This window comes from Mus pahari, chromosome 3 (assembly GCF_900095145.1).
Source record: "Mus pahari chromosome 3, PAHARI_EIJ_v1.1, whole genome shotgun sequence".
Taxonomy (NCBI): Eukaryota; Metazoa; Chordata; class Mammalia; order Rodentia; family Muridae; genus Mus; species Mus pahari.
The window spans coordinates 119701254-119720604 of NC_034592.1; the positions used below are offsets into that span (position 1 = coordinate 119701254).

At 41.8% G+C, this 19351-nt stretch overlaps 1 protein-coding gene and 1 pseudogene across 2 annotated transcripts in view; one reads left to right on the forward strand and one right to left on the reverse strand.

The window, feature by feature from the left end:
- Nucleotides 1–19351, forward strand: part of Snap25 (synaptosome associated protein 25) — a 73864-nt gene that overhangs the window by 28868 nt on the left and 25645 nt on the right. For both annotated transcript variants that reach the window (XM_021192514.2, XM_021192515.1), the window contains exon 2: nt 18577–18710. In XM_021192514.2, coding sequence (XP_021048173.1) covers nt 18639–18710 — 72 coding nt within the window. In that variant the 5' untranslated portion in view covers nt 18577–18638. The remainder of the gene's footprint in view (nt 1–18576; nt 18711–19351) is intronic.
- LOC110317773 lies at nt 2528–3015 on the reverse strand (annotated as a pseudogene).

The window sequence follows — 19351 nt, forward strand, 5'->3', positions numbered from 1 at the left end:
ATCAGTAACTTGCTCACCTTGCCACACCCTGAGTTCAAGCCATGAATCACTTACTCTTCCCAAGAGCAAAGCCTGTAATCAAAACAAAGGCTAGATGTGTGTGTTAGAGCAAGCCCTCCCTGCCTTTTGGAATAACAGTGTAGGGACATACTCACACCTTCTCCTAGACCCTCCACCAGTTCAGAGCTGTAGTATAATGGCTTCTCTGAGGCCACACGATATTGTTGAAAGCATCACCATGTGCTACCACGTACAAGGACCCAAGCAATGTCTTCTAAGCCCCCAGTGCTCATTCTTGTTCTCATCAGGGCTTTTAAAAAACTGTCAACGTGATTTCTTTTTATGCATGCTATCAGCCATTCCAAAGGTGTGCTTGGGGACACTGATACAAGTTATCTGACAGCCATATATGCAGTACGATGAGATAAAAAACAAACTCCTCTACATATTCTCTATACTCTGGGCATTAAGCGAAGGTCTTGGTACCTGCAGAGGGTTAGTTAGGCAGCTTGCAGGGTTACCTGGCCAGGCCTTCCATCCTGCTGCTTGGCAGAGATCCCGCTACAGGATGTATCATCATGTTCCCACAGAGCCCACAGGTGGCTTAAACCTGTTTTTAAGATGGCTCCTCCCTACAGCCTGAGCTGTAAGAGTCCCTGAAGAGCTCCTGTTCCAAGCCCTGCAGGTCCCTCATGAGATACCCCGGGATTGCCTGTCAGCCTCCTTCATAGCTTCTGTATGTTTTGCTGCTGGAAAACAAAAAACAAAAAACAAAACCCTAAGACTTTCCCCACACAGGGAGCTATTTTATCCCCATGCCAGAAATGCCTGTGTGTTTATGTGCCCCCCCCCCCCAATGTCTTTAGCTAATGACTGACAGGAAAGTACAGAAGCTCAGCTCCTGGTCTACTGAAGAACATGCTCTAAGCGGTGTGTATGGCAGAGCTGAGAGCTCAATGCTCCCTTCAAGATAAGCTACATGCAGGGAATCCACCTTGCATGACCTTCTTTCTCTGAACTTACTCTCTCATCTGCTTTCCTGGTCTGCTCTAGGAGAACCCCTTCAGTAAATTGTTTGCACACAGACTCTTGGCTCAGGGTTGGTTGCTGAGAGAGGCCCACCATCTCTCTCTCTCTTAAACTCCCAGAAGAGAAGTGCCTCTCTGAAAACAGCTTGCTGAGTCCTAAGGGGAGGCATCCTTTAAAGTTCCAGACAGATGGGCCTTGGTTTAATCAATTTACCCAGGGCTTTTGTTCAGGCACACTTTGGGACTAAGAGCTGAAACAGCATTGGGTCATTCAGGACATTAAATGTTACTGAGAATTATCTGGGAAAACATCCATTACCCAAAGGCAAGGCCTGCCTTTCCTCACTTCTAAAGTGCACATTGTAATATTCTGGGAAGTGCTGCTGCTTCAAGAACTGCTGCACAGGGGTGCAGCTTTGTCTGTGCCACAGAGATGTCAGGGGACGCTTCCTAGCTTTCTCCACCAGTTCAGCAAGCACAAGAGGTCTAAAGCTTCAGATAGCTCCTTCATTTGCAGTAAAAGGATGAATCAGACTTAATTGCATGCTAAACATAAATATCTGCTCCACAATGCCCTTGAAAGATAAGAGGGTTCCCTCCCTGAATGAAGGGACCAAGGCAGCTCAGAGACTAACATTAGGAAAAGGGGGCTTTCCATAAGCTTGGCTGTTGGTATTTGCTAAATCATAAGTCCAAGGAAGTTAATGGCTATCACCCACAACCAGTCAGGTTTCTAAAAGCCTAGTTGGTTTCACAGACACAGATAGAAGAAAGCACTTTGAAGTTAGATTGTTCAAAGGCTCATCAAGTGATCCTTGTTTACTTGGCCACATCGTTAATTTTGTTCATTCTCTGTAGTGTCTCCTTCAAAAGAGCAGGGCTGTGGGGTGGGACTTCTCTGAAGCCAACCATTTGCAAGATTTGTTTTCTGTTGCTGGGCATTAGGGGAAGTACAGTGAAGGGGTCTCAGATTCAAGGAAGTAGAATTAAGAGTGATGATGCTATATGTAGCAGAAGATGGCCTAGTCGGCAATCATTGGGAAGAGAGGCCCTTGGTCTTGCAAAGATTATATACCCCAGTACAGGGGAACACCAGGGCCAGGAAGCGGGAGTGGGTGGGTTGAGGAGCAGGGTGGAGGTGGGGGAGGGTATAGAGGACTTTCAGGAAAGCATTTGAAATGTAAATGAGGAAAATTTAAAAAAAATGGAAATGAAAAAAAAGAGTGATGATGCTGAAGAAGTATAACATTATTATTGTTGTTGTTGTTGTTCATTTTTCAAGACAGAACTTTACTTCTGTGTAGCCCTGGCTGTCCTGGGACTCACACTATAGACCAGGCTGGCCTCAAGCCCAAGGATCTGCCTCTTTCTCCCTCCAAAGTGCTAGAATTACAGGCATGTGTAACCAGCTTACTCATTTAATTTTAATTTTAATTTTAATTTTAATTTTTTAAGGAAAACACTTTGCAGTCCGGGTCCTTTATTTCTTTTTTTATACATTAGGCCATGAATTCCTATGGAATGGGCTCTAACAGCTCAGGCTCTTTTCCGTTAGTCCTCACAAAGTGTGCTTCTCCAGGTGGCGCAGGCTGGCACTTCAGCTGAACCCAGGTGCCCTTCTCTTTGGCTTCCTTTTTCTTCTGGTCGTTTTCCTTCACCCCCTTCAGGAAGCTGTCTCTGCTCTTAGAATGCTTGATGTGCTCAGTCCGCACATTGATCCTCTTGACCAGAATCTTGCCCTTAACTTGCTTGTTCACAATGATGCCCATGGCATGCTAGGTAACATTGTAGACTCTTCTGGTTTTGCCATGGTAACACTTATGAGGCATTCCTTTTTGAACAGTGCCCATTCCCATGCTGTCTACAATATCACCCTTCTTGTAGATTCACATGTATGTATGTATGTGGCCACAGGAACAACTCCATGTTTCCTGAAAGGCCTAGAGAACATATACTGGGTGCTTCTCTTTCCTTGTGTGTTGTTCATTTTGGCCAGTTACTGAAGATGGCTGTTGGGGCCTAAAGCTTACTCATTTTAAACAATGATTTAGTAAATCTACCTTCTCTGTATTGCATCTTAGGACTCATGTAGAAGAGAAAGCTTAAGTTCCTCATTCATTGGGATTTTTTTTTTCTGTTTCTTGAACAAGATTAAAAAGGACCCTTTCTCCTTTTCTGTATACTGTTGCCCTTGACAATTTTGAGTTTTCAAGTCTGTGTGTATGTAAGAGCATGCATGTTCTCCTTTGATACATGCTCTCACACACAGATACAGACATGCCAAATAAAATGTTTTTTTTTTAATTCAAGCACAGAATAATGAGATTATGGGTTCTTTTTATTTTTATAAGAAATTAAATAGATAGGTGACAACCATATAAAAAAATAGGTCCAACTGCAACAACAATATGAACTAACCAGTACCCCCTGAGCTCGGGTCTCTAGCTGCATATGTAGCAGAAGATGGCCTAATTGGCCATCATTGGGAAGAGAGGTCCCTTGGTCTTGCAAACTTTATATGACCCAGAACAGGGAAAGGCCAGGGCCAAGTAGTGCGAGTGGGTGGGTAGGGGAGCAGGGGCAGTGGGGGGGTATAGGGAACTTTCGGGATAGCATTTGAAATGTAAATAAAGAAAATAATAATAATAAAAAAAAATAGGTCCAACTGAATCCAGAATTAGTAATCATTGCTCTGCGGTTCCCTTTCTATGTAGGGAATGCTGGGGTGTAAGCAATGCTGTGGAGGTTAACAAGAGCAGATGGATGAAGGCAGGCTGTTACAGACAAAGCCACAAGCTGCTTGTGGGCAGATTAAAGGCATCTCAGGGAGGATGAGGTCTGGTTGTTTTCAACACTAATGAGTGCTCTATAAATGAGGTGGAGTTAGAACTAGAAGGAGGTATTTCTAAGATGCAATAATTGTTAACATTTAGATAAGAATGTAACCTGATAGATTCAGTTCACGCTTTGCCAGGCAAATTTCAAGTCTATTCAAAGTGCAAAGTCCTGGTTTTTTTTTTTTTTTTTTTTTTTTTTTTTTTTTTTTTTTTTTTTTTTGGTTTTTTTTTTTTTTTTTTTTTGTTTGTTTGTTTGTTTGTTTTTAACTAGCGTGCTCTATTTTAAATGGCAAGCATCAGGCAGTAATAAAAAGATGTCTTAATGACAAGGAACTGCTAAGAAAAATAGCAAATCAGACTTTGGACTTTTCCCACTTATACGAAAGATACAGTTACCACGATCAGAAAAGTTGACATAAAAAGTAACCCTGGGGCAGGGGAAAGTCAGGAAAAAAATATGTTTTTAATTATTCTAGCCATATAAAATATTTTAAAAATAAAACATAAGGAAATCACAAGTTTAAAAGGGTGAGCTGGCAAGGGTCCATGAAATAGTGTCAGAGGCTGTTAAACACTCATGTTCCTTGGCCTATGAGACTAATCCCGTGGATAAGGGAATAATACAGGATGTGCTGAAGTCTCTGTGTAAATAGACTTGTGGCAGTATAGTTTATCATTACAACATGAAAGCAAAGGGGGAAGGGAGGCAGACAGGTGGACTAAACACCCAATAAGATTAACCAAATAAGCCATAAATTTATATTTGTGATGTCAGCCTTGGAAGTAGCATTTGATCAATTTTTAATGAAACATCTCATAAAAGGATTGATAACTGAAGAAAAACTGAGTAATACATGTTAGTTTTGACCACATTTTAAAATAAGCTTCTGCCCCTCTCTGACCTCATACAGGCACAGCTGCACATCGAAAGTTTCCTGGTGAAATTTAAAATAAGCCGCATGTATTCTGGGATCCATTCTCAGTGAGTCTTACAGAATTGGCCCGGGGTGTGACCCGGAAGTGGATCTTCATTAAAGCTTCTCAGGAGATTTTCAGTTTTCTTTTCAGGTTTGAAAACCTTAAAAATAAAATAAAATAAAATAAACAAAAAAAACAACAAACAAACAATAACCCTCTTCTCACACAGTACATTCTGAGACACCACAGATAGCCATTTGTAAAAAACAAGCAAGTTACTTGGCAGCCAGTGTCAGGTTCGGCCATGCAGTCAGTACTCAAAGTGAAACTGTCTTGCTTGTATCCTTAATCTTACATACAACCTTAGGAGAGCCAACTAGAGAAACATTATGCATATTTTTCCATTTGTCATGCTGAAGCACTGTCAAATGGACTCGGTGATTGGCCAACTCCCCTTCTTTAGTTTACTACGAAGTTAAAGAAAAAATTCCAGTAATTTTCGCACTCTATGATATCCATGTTTGTTAATGTGAGATTAGTGTTTGTGGTTTCCATCTAGTAAACCAAAGAAGTACAGAGCTGTCATCTCGCCGCCCTACAAGCTATGAGCCAAGTCTAGATCTGGGTCAGGAATCTTATCCCAGCATTGTATACAGGTCATCTTTAAACTGGCTTTGCTATCTTGTTGGTTTTCCTCACTGGAGAGTTAGATTCATCTTTGACACAATCTTTCTATACTCCCCTGAGTGTTCTGTGTTAAACTTCTGAACCTTTAAAACTACCCAAGGTCAAACATGGATTTGGAGATAGGAGATAAACAGCTAGCTCTCCCTGACGGCAGATTCGATCAAAATCGTCTCTCACTGAAAGCTTCCCATCTTTAAAGGGAATACTCTCTGTGTGACTTACAGAAATGTTCCAGCCTTTGCCCACAAGGTCTAATCTAAAGTGCTTTTTAAACCCTCTCCATGATAAGGACAGCAAATGACAAACTGCATAACTGGAGACGTCAAATTTGCACACTGAAGCAGTTACAATCACACCAGTGGCTTATCTTAAGCGAATGGAGATTGGGGGAAGTCTAATTTGATAAATTGGTCTTCCGACCCCCATTGATGTGCACAATCACTTCAGGGGCACTTTATCATCATTTGGAGCCCTTCTGCCATTAGCTGAGACTCCAGACTCTTTGGCTGGGACTCCTTTTATGTCCTCTCTCTTTGTGACAAATGCTTAATGGTCTAAAAAAATGCTACAATATAAGCTAGACATGTTGCTTTTTAAAGCAGCTCTGTGGTGAATGAATTCACTCCCAGAGTCAATAACTTTCCAGTGAGTCTCCTGCCTTAACTGTAACAGTAGGGTGGTGTACAGGGACTTTCTATGGAGAGAGGTTGTGTGCAAAAGTCTTGATTTCAAGGAGCAACATAGCAGAGACATTATCACAAAGCCAAAAAAGGGTGGGGGACATTTTAACTGATGGTAAAATGATAAATCTCTATTATTGACTGAAATAATTACTTTGAAAAAATATCAATTAGCTTGCCACTTTTGTTTCTGTCCCCAGCCCTGAATTTTCCATTTCTGAAAAAAAAAAATGAGTACATAGAAAGATCTAAATTTGTAAAAATCTAATCTCCACGTGGTCTGTGGAAGAGCTTGATAAAGGATGAGTTCCAGCTAATAGGTAGCTACAAAGAAAGCCACTCTTAGGAAGAAATGTGCACTTGTAGCATCAACATCATGTGTGATACTGTCTTGATAGAACTTCATAGAGGACTTCTTCCCAATACTGGTGACTTTTTTCTTGGACTCCATTGTTAATTGTCCTCTGCCAGTTGGGTATTATTCCACAATTATTACAGAAGACATAGCTATGGTAAATAAAGTTTTTGCTCTCCTCCTTCATGAATTTGAAATTAGATGGGATTTTATAAAGATAAGAAAATTCTTCATGCACTCTCCTTTTTATTCAAATATTTATTAGGTAGCAGATACAATCCTAGTACAAAATCCAATGAAATCCCAAAATATTAGTTAGATTTCTGTTACTGTAACAAATACCAGAGATAATAAAGTTATAAAAGGAGAGGGTTTATCTTGCCCTACAGTTTTAAAAGATCCATTCCATGATGCCTCAGCCCCATCATTTCTGAGCCAGTGGCAGACAGCACACAATGACAAGATCAATGGAGCAGCAGGAAAGGCATGGAACACAACAGCCTCAGTCATAGTGTTTTGAAGATAACATCAATGAGAGCAGACAGGTCCCTCCCATTTTAGTTTCCTTACATTCTCTGCCAAGAATTTCCTAAGGTTGGGCTCAAGAATTGCAAGCATTGCAAGAATAATGCTCTGGGTGACTTTTCACTTCCATCAAATTCCTTCACCTCTCTGAGATTCCTTTCTTCATTTGGGGAATGACTGGCCTTCATGTGCTGGCCATTATGTGATATTCTGGGTATGCAAATTTTTTAAAGATTATTTATTTATTTATTTACTGTATTTGAGTACACTGTAGGGTTACAGATCTCATTACGAGTGGTTGTGAGCCACCATGTAGTTGCTGGGATTTGAACTAAGGACCTTCGGAAGAAGCAGTCAGTGCTCTTACTGTTGAGCCATCTCACCAGCCCTGGGTATGCAATCTTCAATTCAAGTAATTAAATCAAGCCCAAATTTGACACATTTCTTACCATGGCTAGAATAAAAATGTTCTCCTTTTTAATTTTTTCCCGATGCATTGATTTATTAATATTTTAAGTGCCTGGAATTTATAATACAATATAGCTCATAAATAAATGAAGGTTGTCACAGGTTGGGCTCAATAATAACACTCTTCTAGACAAAGATTAATGTGCAAGTGATATATGAAGAAAGTATTCTGGGAATACAGTGAGAGAAAGGCACAGGTGATGGACAAAAGATGAACAAAAGAGTCACTGTTGCAGCTGGGCTCCCAACCTTGGTGCAGTCCTCAGGAACCTCTGGAAGGCATGTTGCACCTTGCAGTTTTAGGGCTGGCCTTTGGTGTTATATACCCTTCCTCAGATGCACGCCTCTCCTAGAAGATTGAAAAGTCCAGGGCATTTGCAGGTCTTAGTGAATGAAATGAAACAAGCAGTCCTGGAGAGTTTTTATAAAAAAGGGTCATAGGTGTGGATGGTGCAAATGATGCTAAGGGTTAGAGAGCCACAAATACCTGTGGGAAGGTGAGGGGAAGGTGGGGGAGGGAGGATAGCCCATGTCCGGCCAGAGTTCCTCCTATGCTCTGAGCAGGTGGACTCGGGAGGGCTGCCAGTTGCTTTCCACTCAGCCAGGGTTGGCATCTAAGCCACTGCTCCCACTCGGTGGGGGAGGGGAGGGAGGACAAGGGGCAGCCTCCCCCCCCCGACCGGGGGCCCTGGGGCAACACCCTGTAGCCCCAGGGTTATGGGAGAGAGGGCAGAGGGGTGAGAGGTTTCCACACAGGTGAGAGTAAGCGCGTCGGCCTTGATGAACTGAGACAGTCTATGGTTTTAGAGCTTTATTGTAGAAAGGCAGGGAGAAAGGAGAGAAGGTAAAAGAGAGAGAGAGACAAGAGGAGAGAAAGGGGAAAAGGAGAGAGAAGAAAGACTAGAGTGTAAGAGGGAGAGTGAGGAAGTGAGAGGAGAGGAGAGAAGAGGATGAGGATAGTATAAGGGGATTAAGAGCAAGAGAGTGAGGCGGGGCCAAACAGCCCCTGTTATGGTGTGAAGTTATCTTTACTGTTGCTAGGTAACAGGGGAGGAGTCTAGCCTGAAGGTCAGAAGCTTGGGACATTGTCTTGTGACTAAAAGCCATGCTTCTCCTGTGGGGAATGAGGGGGTAACTTCGACAGGAGTTGCTGGAAACATGAAAGAACTCCTTCTGTCCCATGTAGGTGAATTATCACCACCAGCCCCGGGATTCCACATCTCAGCTCAACTGGAGACCAGACCGTCTTTGTATAGCCCAATGCCCCACAAATACCCAGTAGAGGAACTGAAGGCTGCACCAGCCAACTTCCATAGCTGAATAGTGAACCCGATTACACCGAACTTGCTAACTGTAGACTCTGTCAAGTGACAACAGAAATTATTCAGTTTGAAAGACAATGGGGTCTTTTCTGTTCAGTCTTGCATGTGGTTCAAATGCATCACTCTTGAGTGGAATCCTTCTATTTAAAGCTTAGCAAGACTTGTGTTTTTAATTTTTAATTATTTTTTGTAGCAGTGCTTTAGCCCTTGACCCAAGAACCAAACTAATATTTAGAAAAAGGGTGCTTTCATTGGCCCTTCACAAGCAAGACAGAGGACAGAGACTTGGATCAAAATGCTTCTTGCTAGAGCCTTCAGAACTATCTCTAAGAGGCAGTGATTTGCCTATAGCTGCATGCTAGATATGGCTGTACCCATGTAGTACTCAATGAGCAAACAGTACCTCCATGAATGAACTGTCGTTAGCTTAAACTATGATCAGGATAAGTGAGACAGGGTTCTGTTCTGTCTGCCCCATCTCCTAGTCAATTAGTCTGCCATGCTTTGGCTCCCAAGCAAACAACCGGGGATCATTGCAGAATACAAACTATAGCACTAAATACTCCCTTAGCCACATGTGCAAAATACACAAAAGAAACATTGGCATTTTTGAAAAGGAGATATTTAGTCATAATCAGTATTAGTTGTGGCTGGCTGCCCTCTTGCAATTAAGGAATGCCAATGCTGGTTGCATTTAAATGTAAGGCCTCCCATCCCAGCACTCTTACAGAACAAACCCAAACCAAAGCAACTCATCAGCTCTGCCCCGGACAGAGCTCATGGAAGAGGCAGGCTTCCCTTCTCAGAAGAACGGAGATCAGAACTGTGTGAAGGTCAGGTATACAGAGAGAATTCAATTCAGGAATGGTGTTTGGTAGGATCATATAAGAAATAAATGGGCCAGACTTGAAAAGGAGATAGGATTCTGAAGATAGTGCCTAAGAGATTCTGAGGGAGAGGAGGCATTTGTGAGCTGTTTGGAGCTAACAAATGAGATTGTTCTTCTGTGTTTGTGTGCTCATGGTACCGAAGTATGAAACAAATATTGAAAAATAAGGACCACGACACCTTGAATCACTGTGTAACAACATGATGGATAACCACTGTTAACCACCAAGATGAGAAGAGAAAGATCATGGGCCCAAATCATTATGACCAACTTAATTAAAACAAGCAATTAATTAAAGCAAGCTTTTTTATTTGTGTACATGGGCTGTTTCCTCCACTAAGGTAGAGTTTGAGAGGTCAGCATTGGATGTGAGGAAAACAAGGTTTTTATAGTTCAGGGGTAGGTAGTTTCAAATGGGCAATTTGGTGGGCAAATGACAGGTGGTCTACAAGAGCAGAACATAAGCATAACAAGTTAGGCATAACAACCTCTGAAACAAAGGCATGATGGAAAGGTAGTCATAACAACAGGTAGTCCCCATGACAAGGTCATCATAACAACTCTTGTGAAACAAAGGTAGGGCTGCAAGATGATTATTAACTTTTTGAAACAGGGACATGATTATTATTCCTGGAACAGGCTGGTACAGACCATTTGTAGTTAAGGTTACAGGTGGGGCATAGACCAATCCTTGAGAAACAGAGGTGTAATCATAAATAGGAGTGAACCTAGTTTGTCTTTATATTTAAGCCTAAGAAGGAATTAGGCTGGTTCTTCACCACATACTTATTTTATGTCAGGGCTACCAGAATGTTCCATTGGATGCTTGCAGTGACCTTTAGGTACACACAGATGCTGCCATTGGCAGGTGGGGGAAGGGAATATATTATTGTTGTTGAAAATGCAGATTCTAGCCCCACCTCCACAGATCTCTTCCACAAATTGGTATAGATGAAAATGTGCAATTTAATAAGCTGCTGAAAAAGTTTTGGGCTAAGAGCCCTCAGTCCATGCTACTAACTGTCCTGTTGAAAACAGTTATGACCTATCATCTATCCAGATTGTGTACATAAAGTTATGCAGAATGGTTAGTAACTCATTTATGAGCCACATGTTTATCATATATGAACTACAGTCTTTTGTTTTAACTAAGAAATGGATTAACACTAGGAAAAAGAAAGATGAATTTCACTCACAAGAATGTTCAAAATCTATTCACAAAGACACAAATCAAGCCACATATTGAATATTAACAATTTTAGTTACAACGGCTTTAAGAAATGCTATCTATCTATCTGTCTGTCTATCTATCTATCTGTCTATCTATCTATCTATCTATCTATCTATCTATCTATCTATCTATCTATCTACAAGACAAGGTCCCACTGTGTAGCCTCAGATGGCCTGGAACTCACTATGTAGAACAAGCTGACCTGAAACTCATAAAGATCCACCTGGCCTTTGCCTCCTGAGTTTTGGGGTTAAAGGCATGCACCACTATACCAACTGAAATGGACATTAAACTTCCAGTTGGCTTGGCTTTGTTCTGAACGGATACTGGGGAAATGTGACCTTACATTTAAGTGTAACCCGCTCTGACAGGTAAACAGAGACTTGCCAACTGCATTTTGTCAAAAGTACTCTTTGCTCTGAGTTTTGCTCTAGAATTAAAACATAAGCCTCATTTAACCATCTCCACATGAGTAAAGGGGCAATCATCAGGTCACCCTTAGTCTCCAGCATTAGAGCCCACAGAACAGGGCTGAGTTGGCATTTGGGGAAACAGATAGTGCCTGGTGTCTTTCTAATAACCATCTTGCAATAGCTTTCCAAAATAAAGTTTTTCTTGGGGAAATTAGCTAATTTGGCCCCTCTGAGAGAGCAGGACACAACTAGGGACTCTAGGAATCCTTTCCCACAGTGTCTTCATTTCACTTGAAGCAAATGATGCTGGAAGGCTGGAGTCTGTGGAAATTGGGCATCTCAAAAGAAGGATGCTGGGCAGTGGTGGCGCACGCCTTTAATCCCAGCACTTGGGAGGCAGAGGCAGGTGGATCTCTGAGTTTGAGGCCAGCCTGGTCTACAGAGTGAGTTCCAGGACAACCAGGGCTATACAGAGAAACCCTGTCTCAAACCTTCCCTCCCCCCTGGAAAAGAATGATGGCCTGATTTTGTCACTACACATTTGCCAATATGTCAGTGAAACTAGAAAACAAAATACTGCGTGGGTTTTAATTAAAAGAAGAAAAATTCCATACAACTTGCTCTGAGAATAAAAATGCTTTGACAGTATTCTTTTATAAAATAATCCACATGTTTGTCCTATATCTCCGCTGAGGGACAGTCTTTCCTTCTAAGTAGTTTGCTGGTCATATGTGCATCACCATAGGTTTGTGCAATGTTTAAATAGAGACAAGTGAAGGAGTAACCTCCATGAGTGTTAGTCAACATGATTTGATTAAAGTCCCTGTGTTCTTCTGATTTCTGTTCTTAAATTTACTGATTTTAAAAACATATCCTCCTTACAAACAAGAGGTGTTTCATTCAAATGGCTAGCAGTGGGAGACATCAAAATGTATGTTTCAGATCTCTGTGATATTCATATAGTAGGCATTGATTTATATAAATTTGTTGATTTGTCTTACTAAATAAAAGAGGAAACAGAGAAAGAAACCAATCACTAGCTCCTTACTCCATCTGCAAGAGGCTCCTGCCGTGTGGCACAGTGTTCACAGCATGATAGCCACGCTTTTGTCCACCTTGCAAATCAAACCACAGACTCCTATATCCACACTCACTTCTCCCTCCCTGACTCAGGATCTCTGAGAATAGACTCAGAGGTGGAAAGCAATTTTATGCTACTGCACTTAAATAAGTCCTTTAACAGATGGGCAATCTCCCCGCAGTTCACTTACCTCTTGTGTTAGTGTACTGCCACTATGATAATGTTCCTGAAACAATCAACTTAGAGAAAAGAAAGGTTTGCCTTGATCTTAGGTTTTATATATTTCATCCCACAATTGAGTGGCCCCATTGTTTGGGGATATGGTGAAGCAACACCCAACTATGTTAGGAGCACACATAGGCAGAAACTACTTACCTAATGGAAGCTAGGAATCAAGAAAGCAGGGGGTGAATGAGAGATTGAGAGAGCAAAAGCTACAGAGCAGGATGGGGGAATTAACCAGGGACCTAGCATGCATAGTCCCTTGCATGCATATTCCCAATGACCTAATTTCCTTCCTCTAGGCCCGACTTATTAAATGTCCCACCACATCTCAATTGTGCCAAGCTAAAGGCTAAACCCCTAACACACAGGCCTTGGGGATTCCATTCCAGATGCACCCTTCTAATGAATTCCAGATAAACTTGCATGTGGTAACAAATGGAGAGCTTTGCCAATTTCCCTTGACACCAAAGAATAACTACAGCAACTTGCTAGCTTTGCTCTATGTACCAGAACAGTGGTAGGCCCTTAGACGTGTCTATTTCTGACATAAACAGCCCAATACTGCTACTGAAGCTGGGCACCTTCATCTGTAGTTGACCTTGGAAAGGAGAGTCTTTAGGAAGTTGTGAGGACACCGCATCACCTCACAATTAACTTCAAGCTTTAAATCTGATTTGCATTCCTTAAACTCTGTAGGCATAGTCAATCAAAGGCAGACTCACTTTTATAGTTTGTAGTTTTACTCCATGCCTCATTTCTTATTTTAGAGTATGTTTATAGTACACCCAAGAAACACCATGGGAAGCTTTATAAAATGGATTTTGCAGGCAAAAGTAAAAAAACCTACATAGTGTTCATCTGTAATAAATATGCAGTGTTCTGCATATATGGGGAGCTGATAACTAATGTTCAAGGATTTCTGGTTTTGTTTGCGTGTATGTTTCTTTGTTCAGATCCACAAGTGTCTTTCTTGCAGAACCAGCCAGCAAATATGTTCAGCTTTGTGAGCCCTTATGGCATGGAAGAAGCCACTGACAGTGGGTTCACAACTAGACAAGCATATGCTCAAAGAAAACTTTATTATACATCTAGAAATTTTAGTGTCATAATTTCCATTTCATGGTTTCTTCATCTCAAACCTTGTCAACCATTGAAAAATGAGGTCAGCTTAGCCTAAATCCAATGCAACAAAGAACAAGCTGGTTTTGGTTCAGAGGGAAGTGAAGGGATGAGAATTACTGGAAAGAAGCTATCTATACAGGTTGATAAACTGATAAAATGTCAAGAACTATGGAGTGGTTGGAATGTTCTAGGTCCAGAGCCTAACTAAATTTCTCAGCTGTCTTTATCCCACTAAAAAGCCATTTCTTCTTCATCTCCCTATCAGATGTAAATAGGTGAAAACCTTTGGGATGTCTTAGCTTAAGGAAACCCTGTTCTCTACCAATCAGAGTTAAGGATGCTATCAGATTCCTCCCACTGAATGTAACCTCATCTCTGATGTTTCCGCTAATGGAACTGAGACATGCCTTGATTTATAACTTTCTTTGTTCCGCTACTATTAAAAACTTCATGAACTTGCTTGTACGTTGTGACTATGGGCCTCTCAGTGACCTAAGCCCATGTTCCTGGGCTCAAATTTAGATCTAGAATCAACTGTCTCTTATGCTCTTTGAGGTGAGAGCTGAGTTACTACAGAGCCCTTGGTTGGTTTATTCAGAGTAGTGTCCTATTTGGCTAACTATAAAGCCATTTCTTGACCCTACCTAGTGACATTTACTGACACTGTAGCAGTAACTAGGCCAAGTGTGGTCTGCAGAACAACAGTGTCCACACCTCCTGGATGTTTCTAGAGACAGACATTCTGGGACTCCGTCTCAAACTGAGCAAATCAGAACCTCTGCAGTTTTAATGACTAACCATCGTTAAACTTTGAGCTTAAAATTGCTGATGTTGGAACATTAAAGGGAGCATATTTGTTCATCCCAGAGTCAATTAACAGGAAGTGAATACCTAGTAAGGTCCAGACTCTGCACTGGTGACTTGAGGTTCATGGCCAGGGTCTTTAATGACTAGGTGAGTGTCTTACATCAGAGCTCCAAGGAATCTCCTTTGAGAGACTATTTCCTTGTATCCTCCCTGACTAATGTGAGCTTTGCTCCTCTGGAGAATGCCACCTGCTTAGGCATATGCAGGAGTAACACTTGTTCCATGCCACCTGCGTAATTTCATTTCATCATTAACCTCCTCTCAGCTAGTGCAATGATTGCTAGTTACCATTCTACCTGTCTCCTGGAGTGCAGTCATGCATGGGTTTGGGGTTTTTAGGGGCAATTTATCAAATGGTAACAACAAACATCCCAGCAAGTAGCTGTTATAGTGCTTCTCATCAGGAGGGCTGCCACTACTTTCTCTCTGTCTCTCTCTCTCTCTCTCTCTCTCTCTCTCTCTCTCTCTCTCTCTCTCTCTGTGTGTGTGTGTTTGTATAGGTGTATGTTCAGACCAGATGACCTCAGTAGTCATCTTCAGAAATGTTACCCACCTTCCATGAGATAGTCTCTCATTGGCCCAAAGGCCACTAATTAAGCTAGACTTTCTGGTCTGTAAACTCCAGGGCTCTAGGCTCTATCTTTTCTCCACCTTTATAGTTTTAGGATTATAAATACTCAGTGCCAAACCCAGACCAGAATTTTTACATAGGTGCTGGGCCATCTCTCCAACCCCCAGATGCATTTCATTTTATTGGAAATACAGTGAAAGGAGTTTGAGTGGGCTGGAAACCTGGTGTGTGAGGGTTATTGAAAGGAGCTGGGACTCCATAGAGATCCCCTGCAAATTAAACGGGGAGATTAGGCAGCGGTCAAAGTGTGGCGCCCAGTTTTAGAGGGATAGGGGATGAGAAGATTCATTCTGAGGCACAGTTGAAGTCAGTTACTTCTGTGAACACCTGCTCCAGGCTTATGATCTGCACTTGATTTTCTCCTCTGACCCATAGTAGCTCTAAGAATAAAGAATGGGCTCCTGGGACCACACGCAGCACTGTAGCTCAAATGTGCTCCACCTGTTCAGTTGCTGTGAATGTGACACCAGCGCAAAATGGGACAATTAAGAGGCATCCCTTTAATGTCATCGGTGGGATTAGGACTTAACAGAGGGAGTTCATGCCTTATACCATGTGAGGACACAACTTTTAGTTCCTCCTCTCAGGAGAACACAAATTCAAAGCACCATCTTGGAGGCAGAGATAATAACCTATTAGCAATAAATTCACTAATGCCTTGATATTAGACTTACCAGCCTTCAGAGCTATGAGAAAATACATCTTTGCTCTCGGGTATTCCGACACAGTTGCATAAGACAGAGAGAAACAATCGGCCAACAGTGGGAATAGAGGCTCCTTGGTCTCCCAAACTCCATATGACCTAGCACANAGGAGGGCTGCCACTACTTTCTCTCTCTCTCTCTCTCTCTCTCTCTCTCTCTCTCTCTCTCTCTCTCTCTCTCTCTCCACACACACACACACACACACACACACACACACACACACTCCTGTCTACAGTGTTTCCTTGGTGATCTTTCAAAGTTGCTATTCTCAGCAGGAGAAGAACAGCTGTATGCTACTGGCTCCAGGCTGCCAGCAACCTGCCAGGGCTTGGTTGATGGGCAGGTGGCAGGCTGACAGAGAAGCCATGTGGTAGATACTCTTCTATTCCTGATTTTCATGCTCCCAACCCCCACCTCACGCCAGGAGTTCCCATATCAGAATGAGGAGATGACACAAGAAAGTGCAAGCAGCTCTTCACAAAGGAGGCGGCCAGGGTCAGGCACGCCCTGGCTTGTTCCCTAGAGGCAGTCCTGAGGGAGTTGCTGCTTGGAAACCAGCACCTTTCCACTCTGCTGGTTTCCCTGAGACCAGTGCTCAGCTGCTCCTCAGTATGCCTGATGTCAGCCATTACTAAAAGAAGGATAGGTAACAGAGCCTAGATTTGTTCTACTCTTCTCAAAGGTATGAGGATATTTGACCCAAATAGGCTATCTGAATATTAAAACCCAGCATCCTTAAACAAAACTCATTGGGATTTTCTATCCTTGACCCACCTGTGACATAAAATCTCAGAAGTGAGCTTTATGCTCAGGAAGGGAAGTAATCTTGCCCATAGCCATGAGGTTTCTAATTCACATTAACATTCTTCCAGTTTAAAGTGCCTTGATTAGAAGACTTTCTTCACAGAGCTAGTCAATGCAGGAAGCTAATCATATGTTCTACTTCCCCTCCACAGAGAAATCCCATCTTATCAGCTGAGATAATGGCATGACAGTGTCATACACATACAGTCATATAACCCATGGGATGAGTGTTCTTAACTATAGACTCACAAGTGTTTCTAGTGAGCAGCCAGCTTTCCTTTCTTCAAGGATGCAGAGAACCCTCTGCTATCCTATGGCTCAGCCTTCTTTCCTTGCCCTGCTTTCATTGACAGAAGAAGATGGGAGTTCAGTACCAGCTTCTGAATGCCCTTGGTCTGATAGGGGCACACATTGTCTCCAATTAGGGACCATCTCTAGCCACGTGGCCCTCTCCTTGTGAAAACTAGATATCTAACTCCTAGGTAAGCACTCATTCTCCAAAGACGAGCTTCAACTCTGCAAGAGGAAAGACAAATTCCACTGTATGCTTGACTTATCTCAAACATTGGGACCCAAGCCTGGACCTTCATCAAGTATACTGCCCAAAGATGTTGGTGTAACATCAAATACTTATCTCAGACTCTTCCTCTGGTCCCTTCTAGGGACACGACTCCCTGATAGAAGCTGACTATGTTCCCATTGGCACTCTGATTTCTGATACTTAGAATCCCTTCACTGTCTTCTTCCCAATTAGACTGTAGTTCTATAGAAGTGGTGAATTCACTTTTCTTGTTCACTAGTGTATCCCTGGTATTCTAAGTAAGTATTTGAGAATTGAGAATGATGGGAAGGAAGAAAGAAGGGTGCTCCGGAAGAATTAGTGTCCTCTTACTTGCATTTGTTTCATATGAAATGTCAAGGATAGCCACAAAGTGGGCTGGTCACATTTTAAGGCCCTGGACTCACTCCACATTGGAATAAGACTTGTTTACCTGCACATAATCTTGACAACCCCTAATGACAGCTCTAGATGCTTCTAAATATGGTGCACTGCTGCCTACAAACAAATAGTAGTGGTCTAGTAACTGTGCTGTCCATGCAGTAAATCTCAAAATAATTATACCAAGTACAAAAGCCAGGCAAATCATAGTGCATGCTAAGTCATTTTATTAATACATAATCCTAATAAATGCCAGTAACAGTGACAAAAAGGAGATCAGCAGTGTCTTGGACATGGGAGGTTATGGAGAGTAACAGACAGAATAACAAGGAGAATATGGAAACATTGGGGTTAATGGATTGGTTCATATTCTTTTTAAGAGTAGTGCAGTTCTTGAATATATTGCCAAAATTTCTCAAACTGTACAAATTAAATATGTGAGGTTGTTAGTATATCAATTGTAATGGTCTGTATTCTCCACATCATCATTCCCAAGCTTTGAATGGTTTGTGTCTTTAAAAATATTTCAGATGAAGCCATATGTGTCTTTGCAAACCTGTAATACTAGAAGACCTAGGAGACTGGAGCAGAAAGATGGTTAGCCCAAAGCCAAGCTGGGCTACAATGTAAACTGTTAGAAAGTCATATGTAAATATGTGTCTGTTCCTGCGATGAGGTTGAAAAAAATATCCACTCCTGGCACTTTTTGAAGAATTGATATAATTCTATTGATTCTTCTCTGAATTTGGCTTCCAGTTTAGAAGATATCTGAACCATGGGGACAGTGTAGTGCTTATACCTTCCAGGTGTCACACATTCATGTACACTCCCATATTTTCTTTCTTCCAGGTTCTTTAACTAAGCACCACTGATTTGCTGGCCCAGGTGCCCAGCAACCCCCCACCAGTACCATGGCCGAAGACGCAGACATGCGCAATGAGCTGGAGGAGATGCAGAGGAGGGCTGACCAGCTGGCTGATGAGGTAAAGGACTCAGATTCTGGAAAAAAAAAAAAAAAAAAAAAGACTTCTAATGTCTCAATTTTAAAAAAAAGTGAAAAAAAGAACTTTCTTTTTCTCTGACTAAGTTGTCTATAGGTTAGAAAGATTTGATTGGCTCTGACTCTTGACTTTTAGACATTTAGGAGGGCAGGGTCCTTTAGGAAAAGTTTTGTCTTTGGATGTCTTACAGTGTGTTGTAGTTAACTCAGTTCTGAAGGTTAACAATTTTAGGAACTTTCCCAGCTGGTTGTTAAACATGGCTATTATTAAATCTGAAGTACATAATCTGAAAATTAGATAAAAGGTAGATAGATAGAAAGATAGAAAGATAGATAGATAGATAGATAGATAGATAGATAGATAGATAGATGCGTGATGGAACTATGTGCTCAAAACTCATTGCTTCCTACCTAGTGAGTTTAGCACATGTTTTACTGCTATTTATGCTCTTGAGTAATTTACATTCACTGCATGTAAGAAATAGAAAGCCCACAGACCAATGTTTCTATAAATCTCAACCACAGAGACATGGCATCACTGCTAATAGCCATTTTACAGAGAGAGATGGAGAGAGAGAGAGAGAGAGAGAGAGAGAGAGAGAGAGAGAGAGAGAGAGAGAGAGA